At 44.3% G+C, this 19,467-nt stretch overlaps 1 protein-coding gene across 2 annotated transcripts in view; it reads left to right on the forward strand.

Moving 5' to 3' along the window:
• Nucleotides 1-19,467, forward strand: part of FMR1 (FMRP translational regulator 1) — a 78,280-nt gene that overhangs the window by 22,253 nt on the left and 36,560 nt on the right. For both annotated transcript variants that reach the window (XM_040323794.1, XM_040323792.1), the window contains 2 exons: nucleotides 7,088-7,159; nucleotides 9,030-9,178. In XM_040323794.1, the coding sequence (XP_040179728.1) occupies nucleotides 7,088-7,159; nucleotides 9,030-9,178 (221 nt within the window). The remainder of the gene's footprint in view (nucleotides 1-7,087; nucleotides 7,160-9,029; nucleotides 9,179-19,467) is intronic.

Genomic DNA, 19,467 nt, shown 5'->3' on the forward strand with positions numbered 1-19,467 from the left:
CTGGTCTGCAGGAAGCCCTAGAAAGAACCCAGGATAAAAAGAAATCTTTTCCTGAGAAAAAGAAAAAAGGCGACAATAAACAGTTTTTTCGTGGCTTCAGGCAACAGAGGTCAGGGCCAGAGCGTGGTCACCCCAAGAAGCACTGGACAGGGAATAAAGGGCGTGGTAGAGGAAACATCTTATTCAATCCTCCTCAAGCCACCCCAAAACCCCAGTGACGCCTTAGTCCCTGTGGGAGGAAGATTGGGGGAGTTCCTCCCACAGTGGATTCAGTGTACGCCAAGCCCGTTCGTTCTAGATATCATCAGGAACGGGTACAGGCTGGAATTCGATGTAACTCCTCCTCCTATGTTTTTGCTAACCAGGTTATCAAGAGACCGAGAGAAGGCGGAAGCTCTAAACCTGTTATTGGGAGATCTTCAAGACCAAAAGGTTTTGGTGAGAGTTCCTCGAGAGGAGGAAGGGCAGGGGAATTACTCACACGTGTTTGTAGTAAAAAAACCATCTGGGAAGTTCAGGTTGATCCTGAATCTCCGCCCCCTGAACAGATTCCTGAGATACAAAAGATTCCGGATGGAATCGATATTTTCAGTAACAAATTTTTTGTTCCCGGGTTGCTTCCTAGCAACAATAGACCTCAGAAATGCGTATCTCCATATCCCCATACATCGGGAATACCAAAGATTTTTGAGGTTGGCAGTACAGAGAGGCTCGGAAGTGGTCCATTACCAATTCAGGGCACTTCCCTTCGGCCTAGCCTCCTCTCCGAGGATCTTCACAAAAGTACTAGCAGAAGCCCTAGCACCCTTAAGGAACAAGGCGATCACTGTAATACCGTACCTGGACGATCTGCTTTTCGTTTCCTCCTCCGGTCCCCAGTTGGAAAAGGACCTAGAGGAATCCCAGAGGTTACTCCGCTCCCTGGGTTGGCTGGTGAACAGAGAAAAGTCCCAGCTTATTCCGTCCCAGGAAGTCCTGTACTTAGGGTACAGGATTTCCTCGGTGGAAAGGAAAGTATTTCTTCCGGTAGAGAAGATTCAGAAAGTGGGGCAGGCAGTGGCTCAGATACAAACCAATCAGATCACTCCAATCAGGGAAGCTATGAGAGTGTTGGGACTGATGTCGGCCTGCTTTCCAGCAGTGCCGTGGGCCAGGCATCACCAGCGTTTTTTACAGAATGCGATGCTAGGACAGTGGGATGGAAGAAGAGAAAGCCTAGACCTCCCTATGCACATTCCGACCAAGTTAAAAAGAACCCTGTGGTGGTGGCGGAACCACCACAATTTGGAGATCGGATTGTCTTGGAATCCGCCCACGGCCATAGTGATGACTACGGATGCCAGCGCGCTGGGGTGGGGAGCCCACCTAGGGAGCAGCTTGGCTCAAGGCTCCTGGTCTCCAAGAGAGGCTCAACGGTCTTCAAACCAGAGAGAACTTCTCGCAGTCCTAAGGGCAATAGAGTCCTTCCAGCCCTTGATATCAGGGAGGCATCTGCAGGTCAGGACAGACAACGCGGCGACCGTCGCTTATTTAAACAAGCAGGGAGGTACGAGGAGTCCTCCCCTGCAGGCTATCGCAGACAAGATTATGAACTGGGCAGAAGTGAACTTGTCTTTCCTTTCGGCAGTTCACCTAAAAGGCTCTCACAACACTCTGGCGGATTTTCTGAGCCGCCAGCCAGTCAGCCAGGACGAATGGTCCTTAAATACGGAGGTATTCAATCAGATAGTGTCCCACTGGGGGGAACCAGAGGTGGACCTTTTTGCATCTCAAAAAAACAGGAAAGTAATGAGATTCTTTTCTATTCATCCTCAGGATCTAGCCATAGGGGTAGACGCCTTTGCCAATCCTTGGAACTTCAGACTAGCGTACGCCTTTCCACCAATAAGGCTGATAGCCAGAGTCCTCCAGAAGTTTCTGACAGAACCCACGGACCTGATCATAATAACACCATTCTGGCCCAAGCGACCATGGTTTGCCAACCTGAGGAGGCTAGCTGTGGACCCTCCTTGGACTCTTCCATGGAAGGAAGACCTAATTTCCCTGGGTCCAGTTCTCAACCCAGAAATAGAGAAATTGAATCTCACAGCTTGGTATCTGAGGAACAGCTGTTGAGATCTCATGGGTTCTCAGAGAAGGTGGTTAAAACTAGAGGTCGACCGATATATCGGTTGGCCGATATATCGGCTGATATTTGGCGTTTTTAAATTAATCGGCATCGGCCGATTTGTGCTTTAAAAAAGCCGATTGATAAGTTCAGCACCGCGACTTGGAAAAGCTTCTGCAATACAAGTCAATGCAAGTGCTTCCCGTAGAAGACCTTCTCTCTCTCTCTGCTGGGCAGCCTGCCAAGTTTTAGAAAACATATACAATGTTGCTACTTATCAATTAACTGAACTCCGTGTAGGAGAATTCTCAGTTTAACCATTTAAAGGCTAAATCTTTTTTTACATTTGTTGCTTACAAGTAAAAATCCTGTATTTTCTGCTAGAAAATTACTTGGAACCCCCAAACATTATATATTTTTTTTTAGCAGAGACCCTAGGAAATAAAATAGCGATTGCTGCAATATTTAATGTTACACGGTATTTGCGCAGCGGTCTTTCAAACACATTTTTTGGGGAAAAAATATACTTTAACAAATAAAAAAAAAAAAAAAACTAAACAGTTAAGTTAGCCCATATTTATTTATTTTCGACCAAAAGTTTTCATTACCTGTTTTTGTATATATATATATATATATATATATATATATATATATATATATATATATATATATATATATATATATATAAATAATACACAAAAACAGGTAATGAAAACTTTTGGTTGAAAAAAAAAAAATATGGGCTAACTTTACTGTTTAGCCCAAAAGCGCCTGAAAAAAAATCGGCTTAACATATCGGCCCAAAAAAATCGGCATCATAAATCGGCTATCGGCCGCCGTGATTTCTAAATATCGGCATCGGTATCGGCCAGAGAAAAACCCATATCGGTCTACCTCTAGTTAAAACACTCCTAGAATGCCGCAAACCGGTTACCCGGGCCATTTATGGCAAGGTCTGGAAAAAGTTCTGTTCTTGGCAGGCAGAACGAGGGGTTGTCCAGCCTGGTGTTTCGGAAATATTGGATTTTCTGCAGGCAGGGGTCGAGTTAGGCCTATCTACCAGTACGTTAAAAGTTCAGACAGCGGCCCTGAGTGTGTTCCTTGAATTTTCCCTCCAGAAAAATCAATTCATTAAGAATTTTTTCAAAGCTTTAGTAAGGTCCAAGCCAGTTAGATCCCAAGAAGGACAAGCTCTTACTCTATCTCTAGTCCTTAGGGCTCTTACCAGATCCCCCTTTGAACCTTTGGAGAAAGCTTCTCTAAAGAATTTAAGTTTAAAAACTATTTTTTTGATAGCGATCACGTCGGCCAGGAGGGTCAGTGATCTGCAGGCCCTGTCAATCCAGGAGCCTTTTCTGTTAGTTCTAGAGGATAAGATAGTGCTTAAAACAGACCCTTCTTTTTTGCCCAAGGTGTCGTCCAACTTTCATAGGACACAGGACATTATCTTACCCACTTTTCGCTCCACTTCAGAAGCTAATGAAGAGGAGTCGATAAGTTTACTAGACGTCAAAAGATGTCTTTTAGTTTATTTAGAGGCCACTAAAAATTTTAGGCACTCTGAATCCCTTTTCATTAATTTTGCGGGAGTCCGCAAAGGATATAAGGCTTCAAAATCGTCCATGGCAAGGTGGCTCAAGTCAGCGATCACAGAAGCTTACCAGTCAGAGGGCAGGCTCCCACCTTTGGTTAAAGCACACTCGACCCGGGCAGTCTCGGCATCATGGGCGGAGAAAGCCGGAGCATCAATGGAAGACATTTGCAAGGCAGCGGCATGGTCATCCTCCTCCACGTTCGCCAGACACTACAGGCTAGACCTGTTATCAGACAAGGATCAGGCGTTTGGACGCAAGGTCCTCCAGGCAGTTGCCCCCCCCTAACAAGTAAGTGTTTTCTTGCTTATCATCTCAGAGGCTGTCCTGGAAGACGACTTGAGAAAACCGGAGTTAGGCTTACCGGTAACTCTATTTCTAGGAGTCTTCCAGGACAGCCGGGGTTTTCCCACCCGGGGTCTTTACCTAGGTATCTGAGGTATGAACTAACATTGTGTTAGTGTATTATGTCTTTCAGAGCCTTCCGGTGGTTTTCTTGTATGAACTGAAGATGGAGGCCTGGAGGACCGCCTTTAAAGAAATGGGGGTGTGTGTGTTTCCTGTCCCGGAGGGAGGAGCCCAAGGTCTCAGAGGCTGTCCTGGAAGACTCCTAGAAATAGAGTTACCGGTAAGCCTAACTCCGGTTTTTTTTGTCATTTGAAAAAATGACATTTTTTATTTTTTATTTATTTTTTTGCATTTAAGTCTAATTATGAGATCTGAGGTCTTTTTGACCCCAGATCTCATATTTAAGAGGACCTGTCATGCTTTTTTCTATTACAAGGGATGTTTACATTCCTTGTAATAGAAATAAAAGTGATCAATTTTTTTTTTTTTTTTATTTCAGTGTAAAAAATTATAAAACTAAATAAAAATAAATAAGAAAACCAAAAAATTTTTTTTTAAAGCGCCCCGTCCCGACGAGCTCGCGCGCAGAAGCAAACGCATACGCGAGTAGCGCCCGCATATGAAAACGGTATTCAAACCACACAAGTGAGGTATCGCCGCGATCGTTAGAGCAATAATTCTAGCCCTAGACCTACTCTGCAACTCAAAAAATGCAACCTGTAGAATTTTTTAAACGTCGCCTATCGAGATTTTTAAGGGTAAAAGTTTGACGCCATGCCACGAGCGGGCGCAATTTTTAAGCGTGACATGTTGGGTATCATTTTACTCGGCGTAACATTATCTTTCACAATATATAAAAAAATTGGGCAAAATGTATTGTTGTCTTATTTTTTAATTCAAAAAAGTGATTTTTATCCAAAAAAAGTGCGCTTGTAAGACCGCTGCGCAAATACGTTGTGTGACAAAAAGTATTGCAATGACTGCCATTTTATTCCCTAGGATGTCTGCTAAAAAAAAATATATAATGTTTGGGGGTTCTGATTAATTTTCTAGCAAAAAATTTTTGATTTTCACATGAAGGAGAGAAGTGCCAGAATTACCCCGGTGGGCAAGTGGTTAATCAGAATTAGGGGGAGGGGTTGGCGAAGGACATAGGGGGAGGTCACAGCCCAGGGAGGATCAGAGGAGGTGGAGGAAAGTTGCAGAGGACACAAACTGAAGCTGAACACAGAAGCAGATGCAGCTTGTCACGCTGCATCTGCTTCCTGGTGTTAGTGTGATGACACGTATACATGGAAACAGAGGCACGTGAAACACACGCCTGCTCAAGTTGGCAGCTCGGGTGTGCGCACTTCGCCAAGTGCAGCCACATGTACTGTATAAACAGAGAGCGGACCATTAATTGCTAATTTCTGACAGTTGAAGTGCCTGTACTATGCAAATTTAAGGACTTAGGAAAGAAAGCAAAGCTATGGAAGCATAGGGTAATGTGTACATTGTTATTTTTGACCCCCCCCCCCCACACTGCTCTTTTCACTGTCTGTCCCATAGCCAAAACTGGAGGTGAGAGGAATTCCCTGCAAATTAAAGGGGTTGTAAAGGTAAAAAAAAAAAATCCCTAAATAGCTTTCTTTACCTTGGTGCAGTCCTCCTTCACTTACCTCATCCTCTCATTTTGCTTTTAAATGTCCTTATTTCTTCTGAGAAATCCTCACTTCCTGTTCTTCTGTCTGTAACTCCACACAGTAATGCAAGGCTTTCTCCCTGGTGTGGAGAAAGTCTCTTGAGGGGGAGGGGGCGAGCAGGAGTGTCAGGATGCTCTCTACTTTGCAGATAGAGAAAGGAGCTGTGTGTTAGTGGGCGTCCTGACTCTCCTGCTCGCCCCCTCAAGAGGCTTTCTCCACACCAGGGAGAAAGCCTCACATCACTGTGTGGAGTTACAGACAGAAGAACAGGAAGTGATGATTTCTCACATTTAAAAGCAAAATGGAAGGATGAGGTATGTGAAGGAGGACTGCACTAAGGTAAAGGAAGCTATTTAGGGATTATTTTTTTTTTCTTTACAACCCCTTTAATGAAATCCCCTGCAGCCCCCCAGATCACCATAACTAGTGTCCCCATTGGAAGATTTCCCCTTTAATACTGTTTTGGGGACAACCCAAAATGTGATTTTTTTTCTTTTTACTTTCAATGATAATAGTAAACAGGACATAGAGGGTGAATCTCCTTGCACAGGGAGCAATAAAAGCTGACAGGTGTTCTAATCCCTCTCCAATCTATCCAAAACGAAAAATGGTTTTACCTTTAATGTCAAACTTTATTTGCTGATTATTGGACAAAGGGGGTGGGGTTCACTATTTGGGATTGTATGCAGGAAGCATAGCACACGCAGAACTGCACAAATCGTTCTTAAAAATGAAAAGTTTGCCTTAAAATTACCAGAAAATAAAAAATAAAAATCTTGTAAACTGTTTTGTGTCTAAATTCTTGTAATTGTCTATTATGTTTTCACAGTTGAAGTGCTGCCTGGTGAAATAGGAGAGAAGGCAGAGAGCTGCTGTGAGTGACTCCTGCAGTCTCTCTGCTCATCTACAGTGGATGTTTCTAGAATAAAGTTCAAACATTTATAGCAATGTAGTTTTGTGTTTTCAAGTACTATTATATGGGGGTGGGAAGGCAGTACATGACATTCAGGCATAAGTCAGGAGGCAGGTCTGGCACCACATCCATCTTTGTAAATACTGAATTTCTGTAGGCACTCGTACTCTTCACTATGAAGCAAGTACCAAAGATAGACAGAAACATGGATTGCTTGCACACGATAAGAACAGATCTTTAGGCAACGGATGCTAAAACCACTTTTATTTTTTATTTAAATTACAATTGTCTTAAACAATTAATTTTGGGTTATGTTGAGTGTAAAAAGACTTTTGGCTTAAATGCAGTCTTTTTTTTTTTTTTTGTAATACTTAATAATGGCTAAGTTGCTTTACAGTCTTTATATTGTAACAGCCTCCCATGCGTTTACTCTGTTTTCTAGGTTTATTCCAGGGCAAATGAAAAAGAGCCATGCTGCTGGTGGCTAGCTAAAGTTAGAATGATAAAGGGTGAGGTAGGAATATGTCTCTCTTTCATTTGATATCAATTAAATCAGATTGCTGTCTTTTAGGTCCCAGTTACACTTGTGCATTTTTGGTGCAGGTAAATGCATGTGAAACTCCATGCTTGCAAAGGTCTGTACCTTTAGTTGTCGGCTCTTTTCAAGTCGGTATGGTCTTCACGCCCTTCCAACGTCATTGACCATACTGGCACAGATCCTATTATCTCATCATATATGATCAATGGCTTGTGTCTTATCATGCAACTAGGGGGTGATAAAAAATAGGAAGTTGAACTGCAGGTATATCACCTCTCCAACCTCCCACCTGAAGCTACAACAGCAGCTGGACAGGGTGGCACACCCTGCGAAACAATTGGTATCCCATGCTGTGTTTGGCAGGCAAAACTGCTGCCAAATGTGATCCATTTAAGTAAGTGGTGAGTGGATCCATTCAACCCTCCTGCATCCCAGTGTAGTACTCTCGCTTGTAGTGCAATAGTGCAGACTTTTTAGGGTTAAAACAGGTGGTGAGGAGGTGCCTTGTAAAAGAAAAGTTCCACTACGATTGCTTTTCAGATGGGCAGCAAAGTCTGCTGCAGGTTTGAACAAGCCCTTAATTGGAACTATTGGCAAAATATCAAATGTCATATATACTGTAATGTAGGCTGTCAATAGCATTATCACAACAATCTTTCCCCCCCAAACACAGTTTATCCTGCCTGTAAGTCTGTTATTTTTCAACTTACTTTAACCACTTAAGCCCCGGACCTTTTTGCAATTCAGGACTGCGTCGCTTTAACTGACAATTGCGCGGTTGTGCGAAGTGGCTCCAAAACAAAATTGACGTTGTTTCCACCCCCCCCCCCCCACAAATAGAGCTTTCTTTTGGTGGTATTTGATCACCTCTACTGTTTTTTTTTTATTTTAGACAGAGGTGTCCAGCAAGAGTGGCAGTTAGATGGTGGTTGAGGTTACACACTGGGGTTGATTACTGAAGGCAAATACACTGCATTTGCACTCCAAAGCTTAGTGAATGTGGTGAAGATCTGCTGATTTTTTTTATCATCAAATAATGTGCAGTTAAAAACTGTTGTGTTTTTTTTTCTTCTAATTGGGTAATTGGGTATTCTTGTCAAAGTGGGGCTTCACCACATTCACTAAGCACTGGGGAAATAAGTGCAACTGCACTTGCAAAGTGGCACAGTCTATTTGCCTTTTAGTAAGTCACTGAATCACCAGGTGAAAATAAAGGAAGAGAATCCTAAAAAGAAAAATCTAGCTACCACATCTGAGTAATTTGTAAGCTGCAATATATCACATTTTTGATTTAGGGAAGTGGTCTCCAAACTGTGGCCCGGGGGCCAGATGCGGCCCTTTGCTTGCTTTTATCCAGCCCTTGGGCACTATTTCATCCACTGATACCAACAATGGGGCATTGTTTCTCCTACTGATACCAACAATAGGGCCCAATGACTTCAACATTGGGTCACAATTCTTCCCAATGAAACCGACGATGGGACACAATTCATCACAGTGACACCAAGGATGCAGCACAATTCCTTACAATGACACCAATGATGGGGGACAATTCCTCACAATGATGGGGCACAATTACTCCCACTGAAACAAGCAATGGGGTGTTAATTTTCAACTCCCACTGTCCGGCCCTCGTAAACTGGCCCTTTGCTTAGAAAGTTTGGAGACCCCTGATTTAGGGTATATAGTAGACATATAAAACACAGATCTTCTCATGCATTTTATTAGGCCACAAATGCACAAGTATAAATAATGAGGCTTTTTTGTTTCCTTTTTTTTTTTTTACTTATTCACACTTGAGAATGTTAATGTAAAGTTATTTTATTGTGTTTATTTTTCATCCCAGTTTTATGTAATAGAATATGCAGCTTGCGACGCTACATACAATGAGATTGTCACAATAGAACGACTGAGGTCTGTAAACCCTAACAAGCCAGCAACAAAAAACACATTTCACAAAGTAAAGTTGGATGTACCTGAAGATCTGCGGCAAATGTAAGTACATTTGGTAGATTTTAAGCGTACTGTGTAGCATGACTGCTGCTTTTCCCCAGCATAGGTTACAACTTACTTTATTCAGTTTTAAATGCCATTGGTGCCAACCTGTATTCTGCTAGGCTGGCTCTATGTTTGACCTTCCTTTTGGTGCCTGGGTGAAGGAGAACAGCCACACAGTATGTTTAGACCCATACTCTCACTCCCTGACCCAAGAATGTATATTCCAGGGGTGTCCAACCTGTGGCCAAAGACGGCTATGATTGGGGCCCAACAAGAAATTGGAAATTTATGTAACCACGTGTGTTGTGTTGTGTGTGTGTGTGTGTGTGTGTGTGTGTGTGTGGTTTATTTATTTTTTTGTAAAAATGCATTCTGATTCCAAGCTGCTCCTGTCCTTGCCCTTAATAATTCTCAGTCCTCTGTTATTTGCCCCTAATTCATGAAAAATATTTTGGCTCTAGATTCAGTGCGGATTGGAGGACCAGTCTGCTGATTCTGCTTGTTCTGTTTCCAGCCCTGAGTTGTTTAAAATTCCCACTAAGACTGTCCCTTTACACTTGCTTTTCAAACTTTCTTTCTAGAGGTTGGGAACATCTTGACAAGCCCCCCCCAAGAAAAAAGATCACATATCCTTTTAGGGGTTTAGTGAGGATTTTGTGCGGAAGTGGTCTATTCCCAATATAGATTCAGCAGTGTCCCACCTTAAAGTGGAGTTCCACCCATAAATATAACATTACATCAGTAGTTTTAAAAAAATGTCATTAGTCCTTTACGAAAACATTTTTTTTTTTTAGATGCCTTCAAAGTGTTGTTGCTAGGCAGAATAGTTAATCTTCCCACTTCCTGCACCTAGGTGCTTACGCTTCCTAACCTACACCGCACAGACTCCTGGGAATGTAGTGGGTGTAACTTTCCAGGAGTCTGTGCACTCCCCAGTCTCAAAGAATCATGTGACTTGGACAGCACAGGTGCTGAAACCTGATCTGACACTGCTTGTGCAGCACTGAGCATGTGCGAGATCTGCAAGGCTGAAATCCAGGAAGTCATACAGTCTGGCTTCATGATGCCCACACTTAAGATGGCCCCAGTCAATTTCTATTTTATAAAGTGTCTAAATGCTGTAACAACCTAACAAAACAGACCTTAGTTTACAGACTAACTTTACTAGAATACATTAAGCTTGTGTATTACAGGGGTATTTATATTTAAAAAGTGAAATTGTGGCCGGAACTCCGCTTTAACAGGCGCGTATTTCGGTAGAGGACTCTATAAAGACCCAACTGATAACCGACCCAACCGGTTGAAAGCCCCTTTTGGAGTTCTGTTCTCAGTACCAGGCCATGCTTTTCATTAGGGCCGAAACAACTAATCGATTAATTGTCAACTAACCGATTATGAAATTAATCGATTATCATTTTCATAATCGATTAATCGGCCAGTAACATAATGGGGTTAAAAAAAACTAAAATTGGCCCTTTATAGTACAAAAAGAGCAAATCGCTACTGTAAATATTACTTTCACTGTCCAACAGTAAAAAATGAACCCCTTGAAGTAGCGATTATTTGCCCTTTTTGTACTAATTTTAGTTTTTTTTAACCCCCATTATGTTACTCAACATCTCAGGTCATGGTCACACCTCTTATTTCAGAAACACACTACAGTTCATTTACATGGTTTCCTATGGGACACGTTCGCATCCATGATTTTTTTCAGCTGCTGCCTATTTGGAAAGGGCAAGGACTTTTTTTTTTTAACGCAAAATGGTGCTATTTTGTTCTTTTGGTTCAATATACTTCAACGGAGAAGCTGCAGAAAAGCATGTAATGTGTTTTTGTGGCAATTTGTGTTTTTTAATCTGCCCAACAACAAGTTGGCCAAAAAAAAATCGATTATGAAAATAATCGTTAGTTGCAGCCATACTTTTCATCAAATTCTGTCTGTGACTATACTTTGTCAAACTATGATCGTTCTAAATCCCCTAAAGTAATTGTAAACCTTTTTTTGAAATTCAAGTAAACAAAGCATATATCCTCATATATAATGTGTACCTCTGCAACCTTCATGTGTCACGAAAGGCATTTTCTTCAACACCAGACATTTCACAGTGACGTTCTGTATATGCTTGTACATCTTGCAGCTCAGATGTTTAATGAGCAGGTTGTGGTATCCCAGAGCTACAAACGGTAGTTTTTTGCCCTGTACACACGATAGGTTAGTCTGATGAAAACGGTCTGATGGATTTTCCATCAGTTATCCGATGAAGCTGACTGATGATCAGTCGTGCCTACACACCATCAGAACGCGGTGATGTAAAACACAACGACGTGCTGAAAAAAATGAAGTTCAATGCTTCGACTTGATTCTGAGAATGCATGGATTTTTAACTGATGGACGTGCCTACAGACGATCGTTTTTTTACTATCGGTTAGGTATCCATCAGATAATTTTAAAACAAGTTCCATTTTTTTAACCTATGGATAAATAACCGATGGGGCCCTCACACGATCGGTTTAGTGTGATCAAAACGGTCCATCAGACCGTTTTCATCAGACTAACCTATCGTGTGTACACAGCATAACTCCCTGATCTTTCCTCGTTTTCACCTCCAGGCTTCCAGTGTCACTGCACAAAATATACAGACCTTCATTGAACCCACTCAGGTCTACTAGATTCAGGTGTCATTGCCCAAGTTTTTATTCCAGGGGTTTAACTTCAACCTATTCAACATTTTTTAAGCCTTTTTCTTGATCTTGAAGCTCTGAGTATTTTGGGTTGAGTTAAAAAAAAATCTGCATGGAATCTACAAAATCTTTCATTGCTTCCCTTTATCAAGGAGACTTTTTGGACATCAAAGATTCTTAATTACATGGTCCCATCTTTTTAGCACTTCTTCAGAGATTTCTAGGCTTTGCTTTGGGGACCCCGGCCTCGCCAGTTTGTGGCCCTGCCATTCAGCTTCTCATCTGATCCTCTGGCAGAAGTGGATGTTCTAATAGCTTTGTGGGATCAGTACTCCCTGATTTATGTCTTTCTGTCTTTAAAGCGCTTTCCTTCATTTGCAGGGTTAAGGAGGGTCTCACAATGAACCTAGTAGCTCCATATTGGCCCAATAGGTTGTGCTGCGCCAACCTGGTAAAGACTTATTGTGGAGTACTGAATCATCAGGAGCTTCTGTCCCAAGGACCAATTCGCCAGCCTACCACAGTCACTGATTTCTGTGATGCTAAAAGCTAGGATGTCTATTTCTTGCTAGGTCTATCATTGGACACGAAAGGCTTACTCTACTTGGTGCAAGTTTTGGGAAAGAAATGAAAAAAAATAATCGCATGGGCAACTACATGACAAATGAGGTTTAATGTAGAGAAATGTAAAGTAATGCACTTGGGGGGCAAAAAACATAAATGCAAACTACTCACTGGGGGGAAAACCACTGGGAGAATTAAGGATGGAGAAAGATCTGGGGGTCCTAATACACGACAGACTGAGCAATAAATAATATGCAATGTCAACCTTCAGCTAACAAAGACGGCAGATTTTTAGCACGCATAAAAAAGGGCGTATACTGTAGAGATAAGACTAATCCTGACACTTTTTAAAACTCTGGAGTACTCCGTCCAGTTTTGGTCACCAGTCCTCAGAAGGAATCTGCTGGAACTGGAGAGATAAGGGCAACAAAATTAATAAAGGGCCTAATGACCAAAACTACGAGGAGCGACTACAAGCACTATATTTATTCTCGCTGGAGAAGCGACACTTGAGAGGGAACAGAATAGCGATTTACAAATATCTCGATGGTGATCCCAACATAGGAAAAAAACCTATTCAGAATGAGATTGAAGGAGAAGCGGTTTAACCTTAAAAAGGATACTAAAGGTTTGCAGATTACTTTAAAAAACAAACATGTCATACTTCCCTCCACTGTGCAGTTTTTGCACAGAGTGGCCCCGATCCTCATCTTCTGGGGTCCCACGGCGGCTCCTCCCCTCAAGACCTAACCCCCTCTGGGAAGCGCTCGCCCAAGGGGGTTAGCTTGCGGGAGCCAATCAATCATCCAAGCAATAGCCGACAAGACCAGGGGGAAAGCAACGCAGGATTATGCCCATGGAGATTCGGGGCTCAGGTAAGTAAAACAGGGGGGGGTTGACTGCAAGGTATTTTTTCACCTCAATGCATAGGATACATTAGGGTGAAAAAACACGAAGCTTTACAACCACTTTAAACTGTGCTGGGGTTTTTTTTTTTACAAAGAGTTCTATTATTTCATAGCAGCTATACAATTCAACAGCATAATGTATATAATATGAATAAATATAACAGAGAAACAAAAAAAAAAGCATTTTAGAAAAGAGATAAGTATGCTAGTAATAAGAAAATAATAAAAGACAACACAGTAAAAAGCAAATGAAAGTTAGGTACATAAAGGCACATAAATAAGTATAGGTCCCAGAAATGTCACAAGGGCATTGTCCATTATTCAACAGATACTTATAGAGTCCAACTGAACGGGGGCCTAATTATAAACAGTACTAAGCAACTATCCATGTACCCAACTCTTCGAGGCCTGTGCCCAGTGGCCTGACGAGTGTGAGGATGAGAATAAGAAATGGGAATACTGGAAGAGGGAAAAAAAAGCAGGGTCAAAGAAGGGCAGAGATGGGTAGGGTTAAAGAGGGGGGGGGGGGCAGGGAGGCAGATTACTTCAGATCTGTGGTAGAGTGGTGAGGGTTTAGAGTAATCAACCCAAGGCTGCCAGACCCCAAGGAACTTATCATGGGTGTCTGAGAGAATAGCCGTCAGTTTTTTTATTAACCATTATATCGTCCAATGCAATTTTTAACTGCCTCAAAACTGAGTATTGGAGTCTTCCATGCCCTTGCTATGATTAGTTTAGTTGCAGTAAAGAGGTGCATAGCCAACTGGCGTTCTGGACGGAGCAATTCCGCTATAGGATGCACTGGGGTTTTTCACTGTCATGGCAATAAGGCTGGCAGTGGCAGTGGGGAGTATGGATATTTTTTAAAGACTCTTGGATGTGCATCTTAAAGAACACAACATACAGGGATATGGGAAATAATTATAGACCCTGACACATGTACACCTACACAAGTTGAACTGGATGGACTATTGTCTTTATTCAACCTTACCTACTATGTAATATGTGCATTTAATAGTTTACTATCAAAAGTTCTCTCTACCATCATGCTGCCACAGTCACCATACACTATTATGTCTTCAGCACCTTCACACTGTTTTATTGACATCTCTGACAATGTGAAGGTGGTTTGATCTGCCGCTCTATGGTACCTACTTTATTCTAATGCCACAGATATCAATTGGCAAAACCGGCAGTGCAGGACCATAGGAGACTCTTATCTCGGAGGTAAGAAACCGGTGATCTCTCTAGCTACCTGTAAGGGGACAGTCTTCTACTACCCAGCAGTCTAACAAGGCACCTCTCAAATTACCATCAGTGTAAGGGAGCACTTTAAACAATACCAAATGGTTATCGCTTATTAACCAACAGAAATACGATCACAGAACTTTACATATTTATTTATTTTTAGGCAGCAATAAAAATATATTTATCAAATAATAGTTTGTTACAACATGCATGTACATTTTTGTATTTATTATCTTAGAAGCTATTTTAAGTTGTTATTTTCTTTCTCGTACATCACGGGACACAGAGCGGCATATTCATTACTAGTGGGTTATATGGAGTACCTTCAGGTGATGGACACTGGCAATCTCAAACAGGAAGTGCCCCTCCCTATATAACCCCCTCCCATAGGAGGAGTACCTCAGTTTTTTCGCCAGTGTCTTAGGTGTTGGTGCACGTTGAGGCTGTGCCTGTAGTAGTCCTTGGGACCAGGGCCAGCTGACCGGATCTGTCCAAGGTGCTTCATAGCCAAAGTGGACGGTACCCGGGCCCCAATTCGTGGATGGGGTTTTGCCTATAATGCCTCTCCTTGGAGGGCTGGACCCTGGGTTCCAGGTCTGGTTTCTAACCTAGAGAATACCTGTTGCCAGTGGTGCTGTATAGGTCCAGGTTGTGGTGTTCTTTTAAGACCCCAGTCCCTGAAGGTCTATGACCATACCCACGGTGAAGGGTGAAGATTGGGCCTCTTGCAGAGCAATACCCTGCGGCGTGGAAAGGTAAGCAGGGGGCCTACGGAACTTGGTTTGTCAGTAGGCTTCCTACAGGGGATTCTTGGGCAGCCTATTTATGCCTCTGTGCATGGGCAAAGGAGAACCACAAAGTTTTCAAACGGGATGGCTCAAAACACCCAGGTATGGTTCCCCTGGCTGGGCTAGTAGGCTGCTGCTGCTTCTGTCACAAGGAGGGCCTTTTTTTTGGGCAGGGTGTTCCACAGATAAGGAACCATACCATTAGGGAGACAGTTTAAAGCTTCCCTTTTACCTGTGTCTGCTGCTCCAGCGTCTAGGGTCCTGGTGTCTCCTCTCCACATGGCTTCCTGCTTCCCCTAGCGGCGTTTGACGCGCGCGCGTGCGCACGCTTTTACTTATCTGTGCGCGCGCGGCGACGCCGCGGGGAGGGGGCGGTTGACGCCGGGCGGCTCCTCCCCCCTACACACAGGGAGGATAAATCCTGGAGGGCTGTTCAGTCTGTAAAGGCTGTGAGGGGACACGGAGCAGCGATGCTGGCTACAGCATAGGAAGGTTTGACAGAGCTTTCTGGCACAGTGACACCCGGTGGCAGTTGTGGGAAGTACACCTTACTAAGGAGCCTCTGGCTTAAAAGTTTGCATTCAAGCCTGTGTACTAAGCAGCGCCTTTGAACACTTAGGGTGCTCACCTAGCCCAGCATTAGGGGGTCAATACCAGATAAAAAAGATTTTTTCTGGTTGAAGCCCTTGGGGCTCAGTATTGATTTTCCCTTTTTATAGGTTATGGGAGGTTTGGAGTCCCTCTAACATTACCCTATCCTATTGTTTCACATTTATTTGATTATATGTGTATTTTCTCCAGCTATTACAGTCAGTTGTATACTAGCGGAGTGCCTCAGAATTTGTATATTATGGCTCCTAAGGGTGCAGGTAGCGCTAAGAACGCTAAAACGGTTAAAAAACCAAAAGGTTCTCCATCGGGCTCTGAGGATATCCAAAATCTAGTGGCCCCTACTACTCCGGAATGCCCGGAAGTTGTTGTCCTAGGTGAGCCATCAGGGTTGCTAGGTGCTATGGCTGGCCCTACTCAACCAGCTCCTTCCTATGTAACGGAAGAGATGTTAGCCTCCACCTTGGGTGGATTGGAAAGGAGGATGGCCGATCTAATTACGGCATCTTTGGCAGGGAAGAAGCGGGTTAGATCCCCGTCTCCCAGGTCTGAGTCTCTGGAGGAGGATATCCTCTCCGACTGACGAATTGGAGGATCACCTTGACCATTTAGGTTCTGAGGATTCTACAATAGAGGAACCTTTTTTTTCAGCTTCTCTCGCAGAAAGACTGTGGGTTCAGTCCCTAACGGATATGGTGCGGTTGGCTTTTAAGATACCTGTGCCTCAGCCTCTGGCCTCCGCGGTATCCTCATTGGGCTCCCTGAAAGCGCCCCAAGCCAATTTGGTATTCCCGGTACATCCTTTGTTAAAGGACCTGATTTTTCAGGACTGGGCTAAGCCAGACAGGTAACCCTTAGAGGAAGAGTTTTCAAAGAGATGGGCTGTCCCTACTGTGGACGCAGCCATCTCATGTGTGAACAGATCTTTAGCTTGTCCTGTAGAAAACTTGCAAGTGTTTAAGGATCCGGTTGATAAACGCTTGGAAACATTACTTAAGGCCTCCTTTACTTCAGCAGGGGCGATAGTTCAGCCCGCTGTGGCTGCTATTGGAGTGGCCCAAGCATTATCAGATAAGACTAAGCAAATGCTTAAACTTATCCCTGCCCAGCAGGCAGAGGAATTTTGGATATACCCAGGGCTATACGCTTTACGGTGGATGCTATCAAGGACTCCATCCAGCAGGCGTCACGTTTATCCTTATTTCTAATCCATATGAGAAGGCTCTTATGGTTGAAGAATTGGGAGGCTGAGCCCCCGTGCAAAAAAAAAAAAAAAAAAAAACTCCTGGTAGGGTTCCCTTCCATGGAGGACGTCTCTTCAGAGAAGACTTGGATAGATATATTCAGACTATATCAAGCGGCAAAAGCACTCTCTTGCCAGTCAAGAAGAAGGCCTGAGGGCCCGCATTTAGGCGCCAGCCCTCCCCGGTGCAGGGGCCCTCTAATACCAAACAGTATCGACGGCCTCCTGCAAGATCAGGCATTAACAATAAGCCGCAGGGCCAAGCCACTGGGGGCAAGAAGCAGTGGTACCACAAGCCTGCGAAGCCAGCCCCCAAGTCGGCCCTATGAAGGGGCGCCACCACCCACGATGGTGGGGGGAGGGCTGCGTCTCTTTGCAGAGGTTTGGGAGGCCACCATTCCCGACTGCTGGGTACGGTCTTCCGTGACCACGGGCTACAAGCTAGAATTTCTAAAATTCTCCTCCTCCTCATTACCAGGAGTCAAGAGTACCAGGCGACCCTGTGAAAGGAGCCGCATTGATGGCGGCATTGAATCATCTGCCATGCCAGAAAGTGATAGTAGAAGTACCAGTCCGGGAACAGGGATTGGGGTTCTACTCCAACCTGTTTATCATCCCAAAGCCCAACGGCGATGTCAGGCCAATTTTGGACTTAAAGGGAGTAAATGCGTATCTAAAGGTCCGCTCATTCCGGATGGAAACTATTCGGTCAGCTGTCGCCGTGCTCCAGAAGGACGACTTCATGGCGTCCATAGACATAAAGGATGCTTACCTTCATGTGCCAATTTTTCAGCCACATCAAGTATTTCTATGCTTCTCGGTGGCTCAGCGTCATTTCCAATTTGTGGCGCTCCCCTTCGGGTTGGCTACGGCCCCCCGGGTATTCACGAAGGTCCTAGCCCCAATCCTAGCCAATCTAAGGATCCAGGGGGTCACGGTCCTGGCTTACCTGGACGACCTCTTGGTCGTAGACCATTCGTCTCCTGGCCTGGAAAGAGCAGTGGCCCTCACGGTTCAGTACCTCGAGAGGTTCGGCTGGGTCCTAAATCGAGACAAGTCAGCATTCCTGCCCACAAGGCAGCTGGATTATCTCGGCATGAGATTGATACAGAAGAACAGAGGGTGTTTCTACCCCTATTAAAGGCCATCAAAGAGCTAATACAAATGGTTCTAAGCAAGAGAAGGCCAACCGTTCGCCTATGTATGCGGCTACTAGGCAAGATGGTGGCCACATTCGAGGCGGTTCCGTACGCTCAGAGCCACACTCGCATCCTGCAGGCAGCCATCCTGTCAGCCTGGAGCAAGAGGCCTCAGGCCTTAGAAATTCCTTGGCCACTCTCACCAAGAGTGCGGCAAAGTCTAAAGCGGTGGTTAAACCCTCAGAATCTCCTGAAGGGAAAGACTTTCAGTCCTGTGACCTGGAAGATAGTAACCACAGACGCCAGCCTGATGGGCTGGGGAGCAATTTTGGATGGTTGCACTCGCCAGGGCTCGTGGGCAGCGGCAGAGAAGCAGTTGCCCATCAATATCTTGGAGCTCAGAGCTGCTCGACTAGCCCTCAGGGCTTGGACGTCCAAACTACAAGGGTTCCCGGTGAAAATACAATCGGACAATGCCACGTCGGTGGCATATATATATAAATCACCAAGGGGGAACCAAGAGTCAAGCCGCTCAGAAAGAAGTGAGCTTGATTTTCTTGTGGGCAGAAGCCCATGTGCCCTGCATATCGGCTATATTCATTCCTGGAGTCGACAACCTACAGGCGGACTTCTTAAGTCGCCAGACTCTGTTGCCGGGGGAGTGGTCTCTGCATCCACAGGTCTTTCAGACACTCTGCCAGAAATGGGGAGTGCCGGACGTGGATATCATGGCATCAAGACTGAACAAGAAGCTAGACAGGTTCATGTCCCGCACAAGGGATCCCAGGGCCTGCGGAACCGATGCGTTAGTTTGCCCTTGGCATCAGTTCAAACTTCTTTTTGCATTTTCCCCGCTCCAGTTACTACCCCGCCTGCTGCGCAGGATCAGGGTGGAGCACATACCAGTCTTCCTGGTAGCTCCAGCATGGCCCAGAAGGGCATGGTATTCACTAATCCTAAGGATGGTAGTGGGAGACCCTTGGACTCTTCCTCTACGGCCAGTACTGCTATCGCAAGGTCCGATCCTCCACCCTGCCTTACGGCATCTAAATTTGACAGCCTGGAAGCTGAATCCCTGATTCTCAGGGGTAGAGGTCTGTCTCAG

Source organism: Rana temporaria, chromosome 9, assembly GCF_905171775.1.
Source record: "Rana temporaria chromosome 9, aRanTem1.1, whole genome shotgun sequence".
Taxonomy (NCBI): Eukaryota; Metazoa; Chordata; class Amphibia; order Anura; family Ranidae; genus Rana; species Rana temporaria.